The 24,162-nt window shown below is 39.0% G+C and overlaps 2 protein-coding genes and 1 pseudogene across 2 annotated transcripts; all 3 read right to left on the bottom strand.

Moving 5' to 3' along the window:
• Positions 1 to 593: 593 nt before the first annotated feature.
• LOC143870120 (5S ribosomal RNA) lies at positions 594 to 712 on the bottom strand (annotated as a pseudogene).
• A 6,771-nt stretch (positions 713 to 7,483) lies between these two features.
• On the bottom strand, positions 7,484 to 10,738 carry G1 (transmembrane protein G1P-related 1). Its single transcript, XM_077371298.1, has 4 exons — positions 10,587 to 10,738; positions 9,574 to 9,673; positions 9,280 to 9,347; positions 7,484 to 8,995 (listed from the first exon to the last, which is right to left on the bottom strand). The coding sequence occupies exon 4, from the start codon at positions 8,648 to 8,650 to the stop codon at positions 7,790 to 7,792; it is 861 nt and encodes a 286-aa protein (XP_077227413.1). The 5' UTR covers positions 8,651 to 8,995; positions 9,280 to 9,347; positions 9,574 to 9,673; positions 10,587 to 10,738; the 3' UTR covers positions 7,484 to 7,789.
• Positions 10,739 to 12,481: 1,743 nt separating this feature from the next.
• Positions 12,482 to 23,859, bottom strand: LOC143849500 (Peptidase S41 family protein). The gene is made up of 12 exons (XM_077358549.1): positions 23,379 to 23,859; positions 22,884 to 22,965; positions 22,459 to 22,589; positions 21,568 to 21,654; positions 17,903 to 17,981; positions 16,477 to 16,565; positions 15,515 to 15,550; positions 15,171 to 15,290; positions 14,841 to 14,927; positions 14,601 to 14,750; positions 13,746 to 13,853; positions 12,482 to 12,894 (listed from the first exon to the last, which is right to left on the bottom strand). Exons 1-12 carry the CDS (start codon positions 23,757 to 23,759, stop codon positions 12,646 to 12,648), a joined length of 1,599 nt encoding a protein of 532 aa, XP_077214664.1. The 5' UTR covers positions 23,760 to 23,859; the 3' UTR covers positions 12,482 to 12,645.
• Positions 23,860 to 24,162: the final 303 nt, after the last annotated feature.

Below are 24,162 nucleotides of genomic sequence, written 5' to 3'. Positions count from 1 at the left end.
CCTGATCATGAAAGTTAAATAATAACTTGTTGAATGCAAAGTGAAGCAACAAAAGGTTCCAAATACTCAGATTAGCGGCAAGACCATTGTCTTAGAGGCCTTTCACTTCCTCATGGAATAGCACTAAAAACACAATGCAGTGAGGAAACCTTGTACAAACACGATAAGCAAAAAACTAGTGTTGATTGACTGGATCACAATCTTGAGACAATACAACCACTGACGAAATGACATCACATTAAGAATTGTTCATTTTTCTCATCTCCTCATCTTCATTTTCTTTCAAAACCAGAAGATGGAAGAGATTAGTCGCCAGAAGACTTGCGGGCCTGCTCCTATTCATAAAGTATACGGGCGGCCTATCCAATCCAATAGCAGGCAGACAGACAGGCTTGACCTGTAGGTGAAGGTACTTTTGCCGCTGCTTCTTAACTGGATTTCATACCGCTTACTTGGAACAAATAAGAGCAACTAGACGCCTTTAAACCTCCACAATCTCATCTTTCCCTACTCTTATCTTCAAAACCCTTTTTCAACACAAAAATATTCAAATCCATTTTCAATCTTTCTTTTTTTGAACGATTAAAAAGTGACGGGTGCAACACGAGGACGTCCTAGGAGGTCACCCATCCTAGTACTACTTTCCCCCAAGCACACCTACCTTCGGAGTTCTGATGGGATCTAGTGCATTTGTGCGGATATGATCGCACCCGTTTTCAATCTCATTCCACAATCTTTTCTCTCTCTCACGGAGTAGCAACACAAAACGCAGAATCCCTATTAAATTCTCACATGGCCTTGACTCATCACACGAGTGATTTCCCTTTAACTATTCTTTGAGTTCCAAGGCTTCATTGGTGGTTGATGGGGCATCACCACCATGACTTCTCTTCTCCCCACTACGGTTCACAGTTTATCATCATGCATAATGGATCTTCCATTCCCATAAACAACTTGGTACAACTTTTGTTCCGTCTCGGTTTGGTTCATTCAATATTCCATATGTTTACTCATTCCCTTGCACTCAACAAAAGTTCTAGCATGCTTCCCAGATAACATCTAGGTTAGTTGTTACTTCATTTTTACCCAAACTTTTTTCTTATGAAGGATTTACAGACGGGGAAGCACGTCGTCGAAGGTGTGGTTTGGGGCAACCTTTACTTTTTGACGGATTCCTCAGCCCACGCTGTATTCAGATCTGATGGATAACTGAATCCCAACCTACAAAATCTGATTCTTTGCCTCACCTTTGAGCTTTTCCCAGTCGTTTTGTGATCCGCTCTTGCTTGGTTCACCCCATGGTTTGAAGCTCTCTATTTGTTCCCAAAAGAGGAGTCTTTAATTAGACCCGAACATGCAGAGAACTCTTTTTCACAGTTGTCCTCTGTTGAAAGCTCTGCAAGCTGAGTTCTAATTCAGCCTTGAATGCTGGCTTTGAGTCCTCTATAGAAGACTGTTATTAGAACTTCATCAACAGTGGGGTACCCATCCAGGAGCCACCCATCATTCCCTAGAGAACCTGATAGTTAACTTCCGTCGCAGCTGAACTGAGCACGTCCTAGAATTATTGCTCTCTGAATTTCTAGTAGCCAGTAACAACGAAATTGAATTGAGCTGCCGCTCCTGTAGTCAAGGGCAGTCGAGAGATTGAATCAGGGTGGTCATTCTCAGCACAACTGAAACTCAATCAGAGGTTAATCACTTAATCCTTCCAGACGGATCAGCATCTAGACTCAGTTAACATCCAAAGTAAGACCTTGTTGAATGTTGGAAAATCATGTGTTGCTGCCCAACAGTGCAGTTCCAAACATCCAAAGCCTTTCACCTTGATGCACTGTTCAACATTTCAGCTCCACTGTTTGAAATAGTGTAAAACCCAACCAAAGCTGAGATAAGTTACAGCAAAATGTCCCTCTCTTGGGTTTTCACTAGCTGAGCAGATCCAAATTGTGCAAGTGAACTCCAATTCAAGGAAGCTATGACCAGCCTCTGGACCCAACCTGCAGCCCATCAGCAGTCTACTATGGAGTGGTTGAATGAAGAATTGCATCAGCTGTCCTTCCGGGAGTAAAGATCCGAGCCCTGAATTATTCTGCTTAGGAATTCAAACAGCCCTGCTATCAAGGAACTCTCTTTCCTGAATTCGATACTCAGACCAGTTCACAACAAAAATCTAGCTGAACATTCTACAAGTTTGTAAACTCCTATGATTTGTAAACACGGACACGAGTGTCGCGTGTCGACACGGACACAGAGTGTCGGACATGGCGAACTCCCAAAATTTAGAAACGGGGACACGCCTAAATAGAATATACATATAATCATGATTTGTGGACACGGATTCGCGTGCCGAGTTTCGACACGGATATGAGGTATCTAACATGGCAACCCCTAAAAATCTACAAATAGTGTCACACTCATACACATACATACATATAAAGTCACTGACACTTCTAGCAGTTCAGTTAAAAGTGTCTAAAGGAGTGTTGACACGTGTGGACACGGACACGACACGACACCCGTGTCGGCAATAAATTCAGAGTGTCGGCCAAATCAGAGGTAAACTCGAGGTTTTTCATTATAGCCCACGTTCACTCCTCCAATCCTTGATCAGGGCAGAGAGACCACCAGCAGCTGCATCCATCTTGGTCAACACCATCATAGATATATTTTACTATCAAATGTTCAAGATAGTATGACTGAATTTCAGTGGGGGGCTGGATATAATTTCAGCAACTAGCTCAGCCCATTTGCCTTTATAATTTGGACTGAATTAGTACCTCTATTTCAACGAATTGGTGTTTCAGTTTAATCTAAACATTGGTGAGTTATTGATAGATTGCATCATAGATATATTGTACAATCAAATGTTCAAGATAGTATTGACTTAATTTCAGTGTGAGTTTGGGTATAATTTCAGCAACTAACTCAGCCCATTTGCTGCCTTCGTAATTTGGACTGAATTAGTACATCTATTTCAATGAATTGGGATTTTCAGTTTCTTCTATACATTGGTGAGTTACTGATAGCTCACTGCACTATAGAGGTGCATTGAAATTATCAAGGGCTTTCAGACACTATATCCGATTCCTGTTTATCACCCCGACTTCTTTGAACTACAACAACAGGACGACGGATTGTCAACTGAAATTTCAGCACCTCCAATTCCAGTACATTATTGGTGTAAGATGGAGTCGAGTTGGATCTGCTTATGAAGAATTAATCCGCGAAGCCACTAGCAAGACAAGCCTTGTTCACATTTACATCTATGGAGCCATTTGTTGCTCACTTCTTTGGCTAATGTCAGCATGGTGATTATCAGGCTGGGTGCTTGTATTGGGTCAACGGCCTCAAGGCGTATCACAGATACTACGACTTCAATTATCGAGAGACGTAACGGGGTGCCAGGGAGCGTCGTGACTTGGGCAAACCTCCATTCTTTCGATGGGAGGAGGTCAGTGATCACTTCTTATGGATCTATGCTCCGGCATAGTATCAGAGACGATGTGAGGAAAGAGTCCATGAGGACTAATGGCAAAAGTTCTTGGCCTAGCATTGCTGAGAACAGGAGGCTCACCATAAATGGAAGGTTGATCTTGATGCCCTCACCATGCAGATATAGAGACTTGAGACACAGGTATATGCATCTCCTTCTCCACTCCTAGAGGCCGATGATGAGGCTAGTGACAAAGAAGGGTAGGAAGAGGTTATGGAAGATATTGAGGATTCACATGGCCATTCAGATTCTGGAGAGATTATCGAGGCTAGTTCACCACCTCACAGTGATCTTAATGAGCTTGGCATTGATGACATTGTTGACGCCAGTGATGAGCCTTACGTTTTTTATGATGAGGCCGGCGATGATAAAGATGATGAGCATATAGCAGATCATGCAAAGCCAAAACCAGCCAGTGAATATAATGAGCACGAATGCAAATGAGACACGCGTGATGATATTGCAGAGCACACTCCCTTTGCCACAGTCGAAGAGGATGTTTTGACAAATGTAGAGATTATTGACATGGTGTTGCCTATGGTTTCTACACCAGCCATGGATGTTCTTTACGATGAGTTTACAGCTATCTTACAGGGCAGGCCACTACAATTCTACCACAGTCCACAGGTTCTTGAGATGACATTAGCTATTATTTCATCACACTACCATTCTTGCAGAGATATTATACATGAGCTACGACATTTGAGGGGGCGGATTGATTTCTATGCACGATTCGCCATATTGAGAGAGTGGGTCATCTTTATATTTGATCCAGGAGGACCTACCCGTCTAGAACTGATGCAAACTCGAGGGCGAGTTCTTCTCAAGATGTGGAGTTTGATGCAGAGCATCCCTGGTGCATCGGCTCATCATATGGATTGCACTAGCTTAAGTGTAGTTCTAATGTGTTTTGTCTTTAGTTGTAGTCCTTATTTGATACTTTTCCTTTCGAGTGAGGGCCTTTTGGTCATTTTTTATACGGTGAGGTAGTTGCACGGGCTGTCCTATATAAAGTCCACACTCATTTTTGGCACTTGATGATTTGAAATTTGAAGAGAATTTTCTCTTGTACCTTCTTTGTTTTCTTGTGAAATTAGAATAGCAAGCTAGTGAATCTAGCTTTACTTCTTTTCTTTTAATGGCTGAATCTAGCTTACTTCCTTTTTTAATTCTTATCGAATGCAAGAATCCCTATCCTGATTTCTTTTCTTTTTTTCTGCGCTTGATCGAGTCCTTGCTTCCCCTCTCTCGTGGTAGAGATCGAGAATTAAATTTCCTGCAAAAAACACCCAAATAATAGAAGACTATATCTAAATGATTCGAAGGACGAAGGATGCTTCCGCCGGCCGCGCTCTACGTCAGTGACTCCCTAAATGTCATTAGGTGGCTCATGGAGATTTACACACTGGTTTGAGGAGATCTTTGATCGAGTGGAGGGCTTTGTCCGTTTCCAATTCGCATGTGAGAAGCTGCTAATGAAGATGCAGAAGATAAACTGGCCAGATCAGGGGTTGCAAAGGAAGGGATTGAGATTTTTTATTTCTTCCCTCCCTCCTTGAGGCCTCTGTATTTTCTGCTTTGTGTGTTTCTTGATGTTTGTTGCCTTGTATAGAACATCTCAGTCACTGGGTTTCCCCCCGTTTTCCTTTGAATAAGATTCCCTAACATTCAGGAGAAAAAAAAAAGCTTGATTGAAGTAGACAGTTTTTTGGTCTGCTTTTAGGACATTGATTGTAAGACAAAACAAGTGGGTTATTCTTCAAGCGTGAGATGAATCACGGAAACAGGCTTATTTTTCTTCTTCATCTTCTTCCTAGAATCCAACCTAGAGAAATCCCTTATTCTTTTCGGATGAAGGCAAAGCTTTTCTCCTTCTTCTAGCAAAACTTCTTCTTATTGGTTCCAGGGATGTCTGATCAGCCAAATGCTCCAAGAGAACAGTTTCAACCAGTTGGGATTTGCCCATGCAAAGCAACTCTGGTCTTCAACAAATAGGAGACCGGTTTTATAGAGACACAAACTATTGCGCTTCTACTAAGCACACACACACACACACACACACACACACACACATAAACTCAACTCAACTCAACTCAACAAAGCCTTTGTCCCAAACTAGTTGGGGTCGGCTAAATGAATCCTTTAGAAAATAATTCACGAAGAAGATAAAAGGAATCTGCCTGTCTATAATCCTGGTTCAAGTTGGGTTCTTCTACGTGGATCATTTTCTTCCATTCTATCCTATCCAAGGTCATGTTCTCTGCTATGTTCCTAGCTATCAAATCTTTCGTCACTGTTTTTACCCAAGTTGCTTTCAATCTGCCCCTACTTCTTTTTACTCCATCAATTTGGCACAAGTTGCCTCTTCTCACCGGAGCATCCAAAGGCCTATGATGGATATGCCCAAACCATCTTAAGCGGTGCTCTCTCATCTTCTCCTCAATTGGTGCCAACCCCACCTTTTTATGAATGTCTTCATTTTTAATTCTATCTAACCTTGTGTGGCCGCACATCCATCTAAGCATTCGCATCTCCGCTACACTCATCTTATGTACATGCTGCTTCTCGGTGGCCCAACATTCTGAGCCGTATAGCATGGCTGGCCTCACAGCTGTCTTATAAAACTTACCCTTCAACTTGGTAGGGATTTTACGGTCGCATAGAACTCCTGAGGCAAGCTTCCACTTCAACCAACTTACTCTTATTCTATGGTTAACATCCTCTTCAATCTCTCCTTCCTCATGTAAAAATGAACCAAGATAGCGAAAGATATCCCTCTTAGGTACCTCCTTTCCACTCATATTTACCACATCATCGTCCCGCCTCCATACATTACTAAAGTTGCATTCCGTATATTCTGACTTAGTCCTACTTAGTCTAAAACCTTTGGATTCCAAAACAATATAATATAATTATAACTATATTATAATATATATATATATATATATATATAGCATTATGGTCAATGAAGATTAATAAAACATAGTTAAGACTCCTTCCATCAATTGCATTCCCTCTTTCTCTTCTCCATTAATCTCACTTTTATCAGTAACAGTACCATTGTAGTTTGGCATAGGAGGAAACCTACAACATCATACTCCTAGTGAAAGGAACAATTCATGCCCAAGGGTCTCTACGAATTAGTAAGTGAGACCCCTAGTGAAAGGAACAATTCATGCGCACGGGTTTCTGACAATTAGTAGGTGAGAAGAAAACATCAGTAGAGCAAAACAATAAACCCATAGCACTAAGGGACTTGCCAGTGCAGTATCAGAGTCTGCCATCCTTGCATACATATAGAAGCTATAATAATTATCCGAATCGTCCCAATTATAAATTTATGATATATCTTACCGATACTTACATGAAGATTATATTTACCTACATTAGCCAAGTGAGCATATTATCATTGACAGTAAATGCTGCAACAACTCCATCTTGCCGAATGAAATATCATGGTACTAGATTAGTTAGTGGTTGCCAAACTATAGAGACACCTACAAGTTTGCCATATATAAATGGGGGCTAAGACAAATTAAGTGTGCCCCGGCAAGTAAAACAAGACCCTGATAATAAGCTGTAATCAGAACAGGTAAACCAATACAATACATACAAAGCAACCAAGTCAAATCACTTGAAAGCATCAATTACTTGAAAGAAAATGTCGCATCCAAATCTCAAGCAATTCAAATAGACAAAAGAGCTTACCATCTTAATTTATATGCCCGCATAGAATGCAATATACATAACAAATTCAGAATAAAAATTTCAAGAAAACAAAATTGATAAAAACCATGAAGTACAGGTTACACATGAAACATTGCATTAAGAGCAAAACACAAAATCACACTGCACTTAAACCAAATAAGTTCTTGGATCATATGATAAAGCTTTTCCTTACATCTAGTTTAACAACAACATAAATCCACTGACAACTTTCCTCTCGACACAATGATACGATTCGGATCCGAACACAAATCAGCAGCATTACCATGAAAAAGATATCAAATCTTATTAAATCAGCATCCTCTTATTAATAAAACATAAAACTAGTCTCCCAGCTCTGGGGTCAAAATTGAGGATAGCTAAAGAATTGATCTCGCAACACAACAATAACAATTTAAGAAAATCAAAAAGCCCCAAAAATGTAAACTCATGCCCTCCCTTCATGAGGCAACAAGCAATTGCATGCCTAAAACTACTAACTGAGCCTCTAAACCTACTATCAATGTACCAATCAAACCAATTTTTCCTCTAAACCTACGTTGCAAAAGGATAGAATTATACCCCAAATCAACTCCGCTGATCCTCCAACCCAGCTTTGATCATCACTTCATTCCTTTCAATCGCAGTTCCAACCTCCTTCGGCAAGTACTTCTCCTCCAACCCAGCTTTGATCGTCGCTTTATTCCTTTCAATCGCAGCGGCAACCTCCTTCGGCATGTACTTCTCATCATGTTTGGCGAGCACCTCCATTGCAGTAAAGTAACACTCCCCGCTCCTCGCCTTCTCCGACACAGCCTTCCCAGACGAAGCAAGACCCTCCCTAATCTCCTGCGTAAAAGGATGGACCGAACCCTCAACCACCACAGAATGCCCTTCCCTGAATAAGTCAGGGAGAGATCCCTCATACTGAACCATGATATCAGTGATAAGATCCGTGACGACGAATTCCATAACAGGAGACGACGCAGGCTGCACGACACTCCCTTCCAAGACCAAACCCCCAAGACGGAATCGGGTTTTTGATGGATTGGAAGCGAATTTCTCGAGTGCTTCAGTTGGGGTGACATAGAAGACCATTTGGTCTGAGAAATTATTCAAGACGATGACAACGAATCCGGCAATGCAGCTGAAGGTAAGGCCGTATGTCCAAAGGCGGCGGTTCTGCAGCTGTCGGGCCCTGGTGCCGATGTCGACACCACTGCGAGAACGGACAGGCTGCCGCCGGACGGTCGAAAGGTACCGAAGTCCGGCGCTTGATGAGAGGGGGAATTCGAGAGAGGGAGTTGAAAAGAAAGTAGTAAGCGGAGAAGAGATCGGTGGAGGACATTCGATAAAGGCGGAGGCGAGGATTGGGGATCGAGTGTGGAATGAGAAGCGGGAAAGGTATCGGGATCCGAGACGAATGGAAAGCTTAGAACTAGAAGCCATGAATATTAGACAAAAGAAAGAAATCCTCTAATTCAACTGGAAATAAGCCCAAGAGTTTAGGAAGAGAAGGAAATCACAGTGACATTGACGTTCAGTTGAGAGATACTAAGAAGATGCTGATTATGGTTTTGCAGAAAACCTCAAAAATCAAACTTGATTAGGGATTCTTTTCCCTGCCGGGTGGAGGGAAGAGCAGATTCTTCAGGATTTTGAAACTGTAATAAGGAGAGAAAATGGAAAAAAGAAAAGGAGATTTAAAGGCTTAATTTTGAACTTTGAAAGTGTCTCTTCCCCAACTTTCGAGATGGAGAATGGGTATTTGTTGTAGAAAGTACCCTTGGTTTCCTGCAAGAAAAAAAACAAACCATACACAGAGAAAAGCAGAATAGTCATCAAGTACAATCATCCAAAAGATTATATTCCATGAATTAAAACATGACACTAAAAACTATTAACAAACATGAACGGAGTTTCCTCGAATTAACTCATTCTTTCCCTTTTCTATCATCTTCTTCCCAATTTTCTTTTCTAATAGAACGGTGTTTTATCAAATTCTAACAGTACCCTACGCTACAATAGAAAATCACAAAGAGACGGCACTAAATTGAGCAAAAAAGAAAACCGCATACCCTCGATCGAAGCTTTTCTAATGTCTGAGGAACACCTTCGATAAGCTTATCGTCCTTCCAAATGACACCTGAGAGATGGAAAGATCGCAAAAAAGAGATTCGATCAGAACCGATAGAAAAAAAAAACCTAAATTCAATCTAGAAATAAGAAGCTACTGAAATTGCTTCTGACAGTCGAAATAGAACAGAAAAACTTCAATGGATTCGAAGAGAGATCGTGAAGATCTCCCAGTTCCATTATCCGCAGCTCCTTAAATTAGGGTTTCAGGCATTTTCCAGAGAGAGAGAGAGTACCTGGTTGGGAAAAAAGGGTTTTTTTCCGGGTGCGGCGAGAAGGAAAAAGGGAGGCGCGGAATCGGCTTTACGGGTCAGCGCGATGCCTCAAAATCAGAAGCTGCACAAAAGAACGTGGAAAAATGGGAGTTTTCCTCCTCAATTCCAAGGAAAACAATTTCATGGAAAATAATAGTCTTCCATGAAAAAAAATAATCGGGGTCTCGCAGTTTTAGGGGTGTCAATTGGATCCACATCCAAAGGTCTGAATTTTTTTGGATCGTAAAATAGATATAGCCATAAAATCCATATAAAGATTTCACAAAACTTGGATATATTACAAAGAGTAGGTTAGTGCTTATATAGAGCACCTACATGATAAACATAGAATCAAATCAAGATATTCATGGAGGGAAAGAATCCTAATCAAATCTACTTTCTAATATCTCTTGCTTGCCTCTTCTATCCATTGTCTAGATAATTTTAGTTGCTTCATTTAGCCAACTTACCTAATCTACCTCCAAGATGATCCAATAGTGAGATCTTAACCCAATCCAATTGTTGGATCATTCATATTCTAACACTGTGTTTCCTTGGAGAGAATTGCTAGCGTCCATCGCAAAATACATTTTGGGGCTGGTCTGTGGCATGTCAGACCAACCTCGCGAATGAAGACAACCCTAGAGCTAAAGTTGGGGAAATGAACAGAAGATGGAAAGAGTCCTCTGATTGCGTGCGAGCGTGAGTTTTACTTTTAAGTTTTCACTTTTAAAGTAACAAAGTTTTAGAAAAAGAAAAATACATACTATGACTTAAGTAACTCGGGTCGGGCAAATCCGGCTCGACCTTGAAATCCATGAGGAAAAAAAAAAACATGATTAATGGTTTGGATCATGAAATAGATACAGAAAAGAAGGAAAACCGGACAAAAAAAACCTTGCTTGAAAAAATCGACTACGAATAAGATGAAAAAGAAAAGCAGAAATTGAAAAAGAATGAAGAAAAAATTAACAAAAGAAGGGCAAAAAATTCACCTTTTTGACATGGAGAATAGAGATGAAAGGTGGAGAAGAATTTCAAAATCGAAGGTGAAGAGAAGAGGAGAGAGACGGAGCGAGATTCAAAAAGGGTCCGTGAATTTCATGGATTTCGCATTTCTAGGGTTTTAGTGGTCCATTAGCAGGAAAGTAGGAAAATACCCCCTCCACCCGTAGGATTATGGGCTCACTTGTTAACGTGAATTGTGGCCAGACTTTACGCTTTTTGACGTCAGATCACGCTAGTGTGGCGCATAATCTTATAGTGGGGGCGAAAAAATAATTGCCCAATTAAGCCTACTGTTAATCATATTTTAATTAATTCCCACTTTGGTAACTCAATTTTAGAATAAAAATTGAGAATATATGTGCCTCATTTTTTTACCTGCGCCAACAACTTCTAGTGTAAGAAAAGTAGTCATAAATAGTTAAAATGCAACTCGGGTTGGGTTGGGTCGGATTGAGGACAACCCTAACCCAACCCGAGATAGCATTCCCTCAACCCTAACTCGACCCAACCCGAGTGTCGGGTTGAGGATGGTCAACCCTAACCCAACCCTCCTCCAAATCAGGTCGGGTTGGGTTCGTGGAGTCCTGAACCGATTATTGGACTCAAATTTACTGCATTTTTCAGTCCAATAATCGATTGGGAACTCCACAATTGGTTGTCAAAATCTCAAACAAACAGGGCCTAAGGTAAGGCCATAGATTGTGACAACCAATTGTAGGGGTGCAACACACGTCGGGCAAGTCGGGTTTTCCCACCCTACCCGAGAATTATTTTGGGACAGGTCAGGTCTAATATTTTTACAGAAAAGCCCGAGATTTGTAAACCCGGCCCTACCCAAGATAGTTTCTAGGGTTGGGTCGGGTCGGGTTTTCATTTTTCACCATAGGATAATTACTAATTTTAAAGATTGTGGAAAAGTAAAACAAATCTTCACACCAACAATCTCTAAATTTATGTCGTCAAGTGTATAAATTTAAGGACACTATATTTTCATATAAAAGAAATGATCACCTCAATGAAAACAATTGTATCAATATATTGGAAAATGATTTGCTATGTTATTCAAGAGATATTTCATAAAGTCATAGTACACCCATATGACTCGGGTCGGGTTTCGGGTTTTTTCTTTCTTTAAACCCGGCCCTACCCAAGATTGAGTTGGGTTTTCCAATTTAAAACCCGGCCCTACCCAAGACCCATGATTTCTAAACCTGACCCATGTTGTTTCGGGTCGGGCCGATGCAGGCGGGTAAAACCCAGCCCAAGCTGCAACCCTAACCAAATTGTGAGCCCCAAACCCACTCCAAGAATGGGTTTGGGGCTCACAATCGGTTGTCATAATCTAAAACGAACAGGGCCTTATGTTTACTTTTGAGTTAAATAATCAATTTTGGACTGACAATTGGTTCTCAAAATCCCAAACAAACAGTAGTAGGATTGTTGAGTTTAACCCATGATCTCTGCAAGTTGACCCCTAACATGTCTAGCTGCCCCTACTCACACAACATCTCTAAGGCACCACCCATCCCCAACTGCCCATAAATAAGTTATTTTGATTATGAGGTTTTCGCCCTGATTTGGATTCCATCTCAATCGAAAGAACAATCTAATCGATAGGTAGATATATAGATACAAGAGTAAGCAATCTGCTCTAGACGGCAGAAATTAGTCACAAAAAAGCAAAACAAGAGAGGGAGAGGTGAAATTTCCACTCCTTCCCAATATTTATACCCCTTTGTTGGTCTTCTCTTGTAAATGACAAATAAAAGAGGGTGGAAATGGAGTCATTTTTACACAAGGGGTGGGGAAAAGAGGGTGGAAATATCATTCCTCAAATAAATGTTTATATAATACAAACACAACCAGAACACATACACACTCCTTTCGCCCTTTGCTGCATTCATATTTCATAATACCCGATTAGTACACAAGACACACATATATGCATATACATTGATGATGTTACAGAGATTACTTTTGACATCTACACGTCTGATTGATTACATACATGATAGACTGATTTGAAGGAGCAAGAACTGACTACGTTCATGAAGCAGTTCCCTTGGATTCCCGAATTTCGAGCTCATGTTCTGCTACCATTATACAAGAATCAGCTTCTAGAGAGGGGAGCATGTTCTTCTCCTTAAAGAATGATTCTTTGGGTGATGTCAGCATTTCGGGCGTGCATTGCACGTCTGGCGTAATGCCAACCTGATCAATGTCATGAAGGGCAGGCGATAAATACTTCGCCACCGTTATAAACAGAGCTGACCCATCGTGTAGTTCCGTAACACTCTGAAATTGTGAGAAGAAAGGAATCAAGAGATTGAAAACTGCCTAACCAACACCTAGACGAGCCAAAACACTTGAAAATTTGGTGAGCAAAACACAAGAGCTAACTTCCTCTAGACAGTTAGCTAGGCAAGGTGCAGGCAGATTGAAATGCTAATAGGAAATGGTCAACTGAGTCATTGTTTTTGGGTGACATGACTCTAATTCATCTCAGATACCCAAAAGGTCACATTTCAAGTCCTGCTGTTAACTGTTTGCATGATTCACAAGAACAGAGTAGAATGGTGGAAAAAACAGAGCAAGTGTCTTATACAGCTAACAAACAATGAGTGAATGTTTTGTAGCTTTTCTAGCAGAACTTTTCAAAATACGGTTTGTACTTTCATCATTCTGATTTGTGTTTACTTTCATCATTCTGATTTGTGTTTACCGACTAGATAAAGTACTCAAAAGACATGCTGATCAGAAAAACTTGATCAAAACTTCAAGCAATTTAAGGCATAAATCAGTTTTTTTTTAAGCCTGAAAGACATAACCTAAGTACTTGAAAAATCAGTTTGAGTGAACTGACTCAAGGACTCAAAAACTCAAGTCAGTCGAGAACTTGAAAAACCTATAAATTGACCCGAACTCAAAAAAGTCACTTGAATATTTGAAAAACCTATCTAGTGGTGTCGTTATTTGGCCCTCTCCAAGTCAGAATCATGTTTCAAGTTTCTAAACTCCATTACAGAGGGACTACGATACTTTCGAATAGGATAATAGAGATGCCAATTTTAAGTGTAGCCATTAAGTGAAGTCATTAGAAGATAAATTCATGCTGTACCCATTTGGGGGATACTGAATGAAAATACCTGCATTTTTCCTTTCCCAAAGGTTTTGTGCCCCACAAGGATAGCACGGCCATTATCATGTAATGCCCCCGCCAAAATCTCGCTAGCACTTGCACTTCCTTCATTCACCTGGTTATCAACAGAGAAAACAAACGGAGTATTAGCAACTGTAAGGAGGGCGATAGAACACTGCACTTTGACTTGCCCGCCAGATGATCGTCACTTTTTCCATACCCCAACAACTTTGGAAGAATTGAAACCTTGAAAAATCTCAAAAGAACTCAAAAAAATCATGGAGAATTAAAAGAATAAAAAAAAAAACTACTTGAAAATCGTGAGGTATAATTTATAGCTAACATAGATTACAGGGAAGAGGGCCAATTTTAGGAATGCCTAAAAAAATCTGAGATGAATTTAAGGGAAGAAAGTAGGGAGATGATATTTTCACTCCCCCTGCATTACATGCACGCTCCCCTTATAACGTGATTTGACGGGAAAAGTGGGCAACTTTAACGCTTTTTGACGTCAAATCACGTTATAAGGGGAGCGTGCATGTAATGCAAAGGGGGGTGAAAGTATCATCTCTCACTACCACCGAGAAAGTCATGACATTATTTTTTCCATATTAACTATTTGATAGTACAAACATCATATTAGATACTTTAATCAAAATTTTATTACTAAAATTATAAAACCTTGGACAAATCCATTATTTTAATTACTCCTCAGAAGATTTTAATGGCCAACAGACAAGTTTGAGACCTTAGCCAGAAAAGATTCTCAAAACTTGTATTATTTCCAGGTTTTCTTATTAACTCACCAACAACCACGACAATCAATTAAAAGCTTGAAGTGACAACAGCTGATAGAACTTACAAGTACAACAAGTGGATCATGTGTTAAGGCATGCCCATCGACCATATTGATGGGTAACATATTTCCATTCCGGTCAATCGTGTTAACAAGAGTTTCATCTCCATCCAACCATATCTGGGCAACATCCAACCCAGCTTTAACCAAGCCCCCCTATAAAAAGAAAAAAAACGTTTCAATTGCAAAAAGGTAAAGATGTGATTTTTAAGACCTTAATTGTCATATAACTGAAAATAAACTGACCGGATTATTTCGCAAATCCAGTATGTACGACTGTACACCTTGATCCTCCATTTCTTGAATGGCATTCTCCATCTCTTCGGCAGCACTCTGGTTTAAACAATAAAACTAAAAAACATTTATTCGTGTTTAAGTAGGAACGATATCTAAATGCTCATCAAATCATGCCTATTGTAGTAATGATGATTGAGTTCCTTTCACTTTATCCATGTAAAGACAGAGTCACCTTGTAACTGAATAAAACTAACGACAATTCCAGTAAGCAAAAAATTACATTACAGATTAATAAAGGGGCGTATGCAAGCCCATAAAATCAGTTTAAAGAGTAAGAACCTGAGAGAAGGCAGACAGCCTCACATAGCCAGTCTTTGATAGATGACCATCAGGTGCCTGATGGGAGATGACAGCACTTGATAAAGGAGAAAGCCTAATAACCTCACGAGGTAGCTCGACCTTCAAACAGAAATCAGATGGTCCAAAATTAGATCATTTCATACAAACATATGCTAAGAATAACACCAATATAAACGTGAATCCCATATGTTTTCAACAGACCATGAGTAGGCTTTTTTTTATCAAATCTAAAACAATTTTTGTTCCTTCATGGTGTCACAAGAATAAGATTCATTGTAGATCTGGATAAAGAACTTAAATAGAGAAAAGAAATGAACAGATACCTCTCTAATATAAGGACCACTTCCAGAATCATTTCCCTGAAAAATAAAAGCAGTAGTCAGATAACGAGGAAAGCGCTCCTGGCAGCACAGATGTAATGGGGTTTAGCAGTCTCATAAAAGTGAGAAGACCATTTCCTCAGCCCTCAAGTTTCCAGCTCGAGTGACTAGGTTACCGTACCAAAGAAACCTTCCCACTCACAATGTATTGTTAGACCTTAATACTAATCACAAGTATAACTTCTTCAGGTAATACTAGTGTTCCTTGTCCATCTTGGTTAAGTTAACAGATCATTCACTGGCACAACACTGGGATTATTTGCTAGTTCCCACAAGAAAGTAAGGGAAAAGCATGAAATTGTACGCAACAATGACTTGAAATAAAGAAGATAAATAAGAAGAATGAGCGAAAGATGGAAAACTAAAGAAAAGAAGAATAAGATTTGCAAAAACGACGTTATCAAAATGGGACTTGCTACTCAAATAAAATTTGGATAAATGCAGAAAACAGTGGAAGCCATTTTTGATACTTCTACATCAACATCTCCATAACACTACCATCCAGAATTTGATACAAAAAGAAGACTTTAATCTAGTGCCAAAATCAACAAATCTTCGTCTCATTAAGTGAAAGCTCTGTGTACAATATATGATGGCAGCTGAAGGCTCCATCCATTGTTTGGCTTATGAGACGGAACTTTTATATATCAGCGAATAGCATAGAAAATTACCAATGTATGGATTTAGTCCAGTATAATGTAAACCTTGAAAAATAAAAGATAATATGAAAATTAAATCACTATCAAACTCTTCCATTAGCCATTAGCTTCATAATTTATTTGATGTGTTACGTTAACCACTTTGATGGATTAACACTGAAGAACTGAAAACCATTACAAGAGTAACTAATTAGTAATGAGCACCAGTCCATTCTATAACATGGAAGAAAGAGGAGCGCTAATTACACTGAGGAGTTTTACTGTAACAGTTGTTCCAACACGCCCTCGAAGCTTTTGTGCAGCTGCCTCACCATCAACACCATCAAGCATTTCCCCTGAAATGTCAAGGACTAGAATTAAGACTAAACTCACCTTAAACATACTGTTTTACTCAGATGAGAACGAAGCCACAGTTAAATTGAGTTGACTCGGTCGAGTCAATGATTGACGCAGTCAATTTTTCATTGGTGAGTCAAAGGAGTTTTAATTGAATTGTATGGAGTAACTCGGACTTAGACAAGAACATGGCCAAGGTAAAAAGGGAGTCGACTTGAGCGAGTCAACATAGACAGAGGGAGTTTTTATATAGTGGTTTTACATGTTGTATGCAGAGCCTGGTTTTAAATTTCGACCGAAATTTCAAATTTTAGATCGAAATTTCATTTTTTTCCCCAAAATTTCATCGGAAATTTAACCAAAAATCTCAATTTTTTAATTATTTAATATTTTCCCGAAATTTCGACCGAAATAAAATAATGTTTTTAGTGGTGTGTCAGATTTCGGCCGAAAATTTTGAAATTTCGGTTTCGGTGAGGAAGGAAACGCATTCCGAAACCAAAATTTGAAACCATGATGCGGTCACAGACAGCCGACCCTGACTAGTTTGGGACGAAGGTCGAAGGCTTAGTTGAGTTGAGTTGAGTTGAGATGCGGAGTCACAGACACTGAAAAAACAATAGAAGTTTGTAGCGCATAATGGCATTCTTCTTTTGGAAGTTCCAAGGCTTAAACATGTGTTTCAAGTGCACTGACTGTAATACCTTAAAAGGTAAAATTATCAAATACCAACAGAATTACTGTGTAAAGACATTAATGAAAAGAGAGTAATTTGCCATTAAAAAAAATAGAAAGTTTCGAAATAAAAGCTTGAGAAAGAATATTAATTGATAAACTGATGAACTAATTAATCATGAGTTTAGAATGAAAACAGCTTCCACAAGAATGTTACTTGGCAAAATTTACAACTTGTGGGTTCTAGCTACTGAAACTATAGCTAAATAGTTTTTTCTTAATTTATACAAAAATATTCCAAATAACCAGGATATATTACTTCAACAGCTTGAGAACTATAAACTTTTACAGAGGGGACATACAAAGAGAAAATTAGTTAAATTAGATGTAAGTTACTATCGAAACATAAAGTAGATGCCGACAAAGGAACATGGAAACATACAAACAAGTTGATACAAAGAAACAGAAAACATCTATATACTAAGCTTAATCTCTCTCTCTCTTTTTATCGGTAAGCTGGGATCGAACCTGAGATAAACTAAGTTTAGTCTTATAGGTTAAAATAATGGTCATGAAAAAGCTTAGAGGATTTGTCTGAAGATTCAAAAGAAATTACAGGAAAGGATAAAGATCATAAAGAGAAGTCGGTTCTTTAACCTACCGTCAATTTCAATTAGTTCGTCCCCTTCTTGTATACCAGCACGGGCAGCTGGGCTTCCATCAATACAAGACAAAACTACCTGTGATGTTGTTAGAAATGATAAATATGTATATCAAACATAAAACAATCAATTCAATAGAATATGGTAACCATCACACATTTCATACGATAGTTCCTAAGGTATAAAAGTGAAGTAATAAAATAAGTGAATGCATGCATAATAAAAAAAAACAATGAACCAGTGAATTTCTGTGTCAGGAAGACTGAAGACCAGCTAGATGTTAACTTCTAGAAATTAAACCCCATTGGAATCTAGAGAAACAAAACCTACCCACACAACTTTTTAAGAACTTGACTTGATACAAGCATCAAAAAGATTTATCTAGAGGAAATGGTGAAAGACTTACCCAGAGACTGATGCAAGAGCAACCAGCAATTTGAAAGAAGAAAAGAGGAAGAAGAAGGGAAAGTAGTATCAATAAGCTCCATTGTATTTGATCACTTTGTTTTCAGTTGAGTTTATTAACTGAATGCTAGGCCCTCACTTATGTTAGTTGGAGTTTAAAAGTGGGTTTCTTTCGAACAGGGAGTTTGGGTATTCAAGTGCACTTAAGTTGTTTAAGCTGTCGACAAGTGGCACTACCAAATACCAAGTAGCAGCGTGGGGTTTTTTGGGGTCTTTTTGATGTGATCCGACCGTGGGATCATTACTTTATTATGTTTGCACTTGGTTATTTTTGTTTTATTGGACTTATTTAGCATTATTTGATTATCCTAGATGTGGGGATGTCCACATCACCTAGGCCCACCCTTGCACACACCCCTTTGCCTTTTCATTTTTGTTTAGTTAGTTTTTCCTATTAAGTCCTTATGCAACTAACTTCTTCTTTGTAAAGGTATGGCGGTCTTTTCACTCTCATTTAAGTGAGCTAGCAAAGGGGCCTACCAAGAAGGAAATACAAAAGAGATCATATGGGGGAAATGCCCTATTTTGGAAGAAAAAAGAAGAAGAATCGTGCAAGTGGGTGGGCTGCCGACCCCTCCAAAGCGCTTATGGCGTCTCCTCTTTCTCTTCCTCCCTCACAATCCTGGTGAGTCTCATCGTCCTCTCTATCTGTCTTTCTCACACCCCCTCATATCTCTCTTTCTCTCGTGCACCCACATGTCTCTCCCTTTCTCTCGCTCCCTCCCTAATCTCTCTCTCACCTCTCTTTTTCTCGCACCCTCATAACCTCTCCCTATTCTCTTTCTCACACCCCCATACCCTCCCCCTACTCTCTCTCTCTCTCTCTCTCTCTCTCTCTCTCTCTCTCTCTCTCTCTCTCTCTCTCTCTCTCTCTCTCTTATTTCTTTCCCCTTCTAGTTTCTTTTCTCCTACCCCTCCTTGGAACCTTCCCATAAACATTATTTTTGGAGGATTACTACTACCCGGAGTTTCAGGCCATGCCCATGGATTGTTCCCCCACTCTCTTGGACCCTTTGCTAGCACTGATTTGAGGTGAAGGACTGCTGCGTTTTTTTCGGTGAGAATTTTCCATTATTTTCAGCCATTTTCTCGAACCTGTTGCTCCTTTGAAACCCAGGAACCTTGCAAATAATTTGCCCTAGCCTATTTTAGGAATTATATCACTTACTAGCAGAGTTTTGGGCCTTAGACTTTTGTTTTTTTTTTCTTTTTTTTTTTGGATAGAAACCAAACCAAGGTTGCCAGAGCGGAAATCGAAAGCGGGAATCGAAACGCAAATTGAAAGCGGGAATCGAAGGGCGCTCCTGGGATGCCGGAGAGTTGCCAGGGAGTCACCGAGGAGTCGTCGGGGAATTGCGGGGGAATTGTCGGGAATCGCTGGGGAGTTGGGCATCGCCATGGAATCTCCAGGGAATCGCCGATAAATCGTGTTTCACATAACATTAAACCGTGGTTCCCAAAAGTACGAGTCGGGGTTCGGGAGAATCATAAACCGCGATTTCCAGAAGTGGGAATCGGGTTTCCGACGAATCCGAACCGGGATTTCCAATTTTTGGGGATTCGAGAAGATTCCCGTTTCGGATTCGAGAACCTAGGAATCGAGGTTCCCCACGCCCAGGGAAGAATCCTGCTTCCTTGAACCAAACAGCGTTGCTTTCATTATATTTGAACCCTCAATTCTCATCTTTTGTGTTATTTAGGTTGATCTATGCAATAACTATTTGGTGTAGAAGCATTTCTCATTAATGGTTTATCTTTTAAAGCTAATCCCATGATTTACTTGGCTGAAATTTACCATTAATTGTTTGTTTCATTGTTCATGGGTTATGGTAGGATATCAAGACTTGGTTCAATTAAGCTCTTAAGGTTCCTGGTAGAGTGGTAGTATTCACGAGCCTCCGGGTTTGCACCAATTTTTTATACTTTTGAAAAGGAGAAATTTAAAACGCACGACTTTTAAAAGTTTTACAAATAGAGTAGATAAAATTTCCTGGGTTTTGAGTTGTAAGAACATAGTAAGACGGGTTTCAAGAGTCTCCATAAAAAGAGGAAATTTGGAGTTTTACCTCTTTTACATTGAGTGGCTCTAAGATTAAGGGTCAGAGTTAGTTGGTGTGTTGAACAAGGGAGTGAGAAGGCCTTTTCGTTGTACTTGAGCCATTTTGATGTTTCGGAGAAGAAATTTCAACTTATTGGGAGTAATTCTAAAATCTTTTTATTTTTTATTTTTTTAATATTAATCTATTTGGTGTGATGCTCTACATATTTCTTGGATGGTACGATGCCGCCAATCAAGTAAGCTTCCTCCACACTTGCTGATTTTATCTCTTAACTCTTATTCATATGATTGAGAAGTGGAGTGTGAGTTTCAACTTTTGGGGGGGGCAATTGCTGGTAAGAGATCTTTTATTTCTGGTTTCAATACAATAGTTTTTTTTCTGAGAAAAAAATATACTATTATTGCCGGAATTAAGCTTCAAATTCCTGTATTACTTTTCTGGAAATTTTCATCCTCTCACTAGATGCTGGTAAGGGATCCTTTAATTCTAGTTTCAAAACAATAGTTTTTGCTGAAAAAAGTACACTATTATTGCTGGAATTAAGTTTCAAATTCATGTATTACTTTTTCTAGAAATCTTCATTCTCTCACTAGTCAAATGGAAGAAGAACAAACTCAACCATACTGGAAAAAGGATGCATTACTGCTATGAAGTCTAAAGGAAGGTTTATCCTTTTCCTTTCCTTCATTGCCCAAAAAGTTCAGTTTCTTCTTGCTTATTTATTCATTAGATTCTTTTGGTGACAGTGAGCTTTAGGATGCATATGCTTCATAAGGTCACATAGTAATCAGTAGCCAAATTACTCTGATTGGAATCTAAGTTGACTGCAGAAACAAGGAAAGTTCAAATTCAAACATTGTGACAGTCAAGGTCTTTCATAACAAATTTAGAATTAAAAAGTAACTGATTTTGTCCCAATTGTGAAAGCAGGATTGTTATATTGGGAGTAGAGAATACCCAGCTTCAAGAGATGTAACAGAAACTGAACCAGGTCCAATATAAAATAAGTAAATCTCAAGATTCCTTTACTACTTAAGCCAATTAACTTGCATATGTAACAAAAGAACAAGCAATTAACTTGTTCAATTTCAGGAAGCTGAATGGAAAATATTAGGAACTTTTTCAAAAGTCTCACTAACCAAGTGCCGAGAGCTGGTTTCAACATTTATATAGAGGCCAACCCCTTGCAAATTTCCATCACTTCCAATTCTAAAACTTTGATATTCCTGCAGGTTCAGAACCAATCTTAGCCCATGCTAATTCAGGCATAGAGTCGATTAAGAAAATACCTTAAATTCTGAGCAAGAAATTCGCCATGATGACATGAAAATAAAATATGATGCCCAAATGTCAGTAAATGGGCTAAGGGTAAGGAATGACAGCAATTAACAGTGTTAAAGAGCATAACAATCCAGTCGAAATTTGATGCATCACTCTCCAACATCAATTGAAAAAAGAAAAAAATATAAAAAACAATAAGATTGATAAAAAGATGCATAAAAAGAGAATAGCCCTTGAATTTAATTTCTTGAACCATTACTAAACGGTTTGACAATACAACTAAGTTCTTTATTGTCTTATGTCCATTTGTGTTTCTTGTTTGCCGTACATTATCCATGACATATTCCAACTATGTAATAAACATTTCTTTCCTATTAGAAAAAGTGTCAACACAAGGTAGAATAGCAAAAAGAGTAGAATGCGTCAATGACTTGGCTGAACTATTAATATAAATAGCCTAATTACTTCACTGAAGCACAAAGAAGGACATGGAATAATCACAAGAGAGCCTCATGAAACCCTGACACTTATGAGAGCAAGAAGCAATAGTTTGTCCGCCAGAGATGAATGTCTAAATCTAGCCATAGCCAATATAATTTGATCCTTCGAGGACCCATGAAGAATGAAAATGCTGTGTTAATTGTTCTTTAATAAAGTAATAATCTACCATAAACTTCAATGTATGGTCAAGAATGATACTAGAACAAATTCAATAGCAGTCATTTTCATTGTCAATTTAGAAGCAGAACCTTGGGGCTAATAATTCGAGTAAAGGGATCTCCAAGAGTTGAAAGCATTCCACTGATTTTGTTATATGCAGCATCGGCTGACCTCAAGGGGAACATCTCCACCATTGTTTGTTGCAGCCTTAAGTCCCAATCTGTATAACATGAATTCTTGTAAAAAAATTTCTATGTTCTTCGTCCTTCTGAGTGATAAATATATAGCTTTATTGAATTTTGGTTTGCTACCCATTGGTGGATGCAAAAAAAAAAAAAAAAAAAGTATTAAGTTAAAAGTAGCCTAGGGGTAAATTGACAATCCATCTAGATATTACAAAATTGGACTATCACAATATAGCTGATAGTTAAGCCTTTTTACATGGCAGTGGCAATCTTTCCAAGTGTAAAGGAAAGAGTCTAACACGTTCCCAGAGAAAGTAATCCAATGATACCTTGGTGATTAAAAGTTGGATCTACAAAGGTTTCACGGATCAAGCCCCAAGCCTCAACAAGAGTTCTCTGAACTGTATTTACCTGGAAGGGGAAAAACACAGAATCAAGGAGAAGTGCCTTTCATAACATATTGAAATTAGTCAACAAATTAAATGTAAACATTCTTTATCAAGGAGTTTGATATGTTAATACCCGAGAGATCATTTTAATATAAAAAAAACATCAACATGGACATTGAAACTTTTCCCCAGTAAGAGAACCCTACAATGAAATCTAACCTTTTAGAGCAAGTTCGTTTGCGATTTTCCATTTAATATAGCATAAACTATAAGCATTAGCTATCGATCTCACAAACACCAGTAATGAATAATAATAAAACAAAAATCTAGATAAAAAGTATAATAAAACTTTGATACTGTTACAGTTATAGCTAGCTAATATCACGAACAACAGCAATTCAAAATACAATTTTAAAATAACAAACTAAAATTCACCTCCCGATCTCGAGAAACAGGGAAAGCTACAGTGAGAGCCTCCGCAAGGGCCGGAGAATCACAATTCACGGAAATTACAGCCGCGGCTGCAGCTACGAAACTAAAAATGCTTTTTCCAACCGATCTAATCAAATTTCTATCCAATTCGAAAGTCCTAAATCCAATGGATCTGAAGTTTTCTTCATATAGTTGCTTTTGTGAGCAATTTCTGAAGCTCCGAGGTCGACAAGTGTCAAGATCGATCGATTTTCTCCGTTTTTTGCCCATCCGAAGCGTTAGGTCAGGAAATCTACACGGACGAGAAGCTCTTTGCACGGTTTTTGAATAATTGCAGGGGAAATGCAGGAGATTAAACTGCAATTTAGGGCAAAGAACTTCCATTTTAAAGCAGAAAGTTCCGCCCTATTAGGGTTTTGGGGTTTTCAACAGAAGAATAAGAAGAAGAAGAAGAATCTTGTGGGGTCCAGTTGAGTCTCAGTTTGTGGTTTTTGTTACACGTGGATACTGGATAGGACAAAAAGAGTGGAGAAGAAGAAACGTGGAGCATTAACACATCTCGCGTGTGGTGCATATTGCGCTATCACAAATGTGGCGTGAAATCGAACGGTTAAAATAGACCTCTATTTGCAAAAGCCGGATTGGTTGATTAGGACCGTCCGATAGATGTGTTTTTTGTACATTTGTTCATCCGTATTATTGCCCGCTGGAATAAACGGTCAGGATCATCAGATTGTTTTTTCTTGTGTATGGTAGGTGAGGGTATGGAAATAACTAGAGCACCTTG

Source organism: Tasmannia lanceolata, unplaced genomic scaffold (genome assembly GCF_043159265.1).
Source record: "Tasmannia lanceolata isolate RefF3 unplaced genomic scaffold, GAP_Taslan_0.1 ptg000003l, whole genome shotgun sequence".
NCBI lineage: Eukaryota > Viridiplantae > Streptophyta > Magnoliopsida > Canellales > Winteraceae > Tasmannia > Tasmannia lanceolata.
Note: the sequence above shows the minus strand (reverse complement) of the source record. Positions and strands in the feature narration are given on the sequence as shown.

Coding starts and splice junctions, on each gene's coding strand:
- LOC143849500 (XM_077358549.1), bottom strand. CDS start 23,759: ATGGAAGTTCTTTGCCCTAAATTGCAGTTTAATCTCCTGCATTTCCCC. Junction 17,982..21,567: donor AAACCAGCTCTCGGCACTTG/GTTAGTGAGACT, acceptor ACAACATCACAG/GTAGTTTTGTCTTGTATTGA. Junction 15,291..15,514: donor GTGGTCCTTATATTAGAGAG/GTATCTGTTCAT, acceptor TTCTGTTTGAAG/GTCGAGCTACCTCGTGAGGT.
- G1 (XM_077371298.1), bottom strand. CDS start 8,650: ATGGCTTCTAGTTCTAAGCTTTCCATTCGTCTCGGATCCCGATACCTT.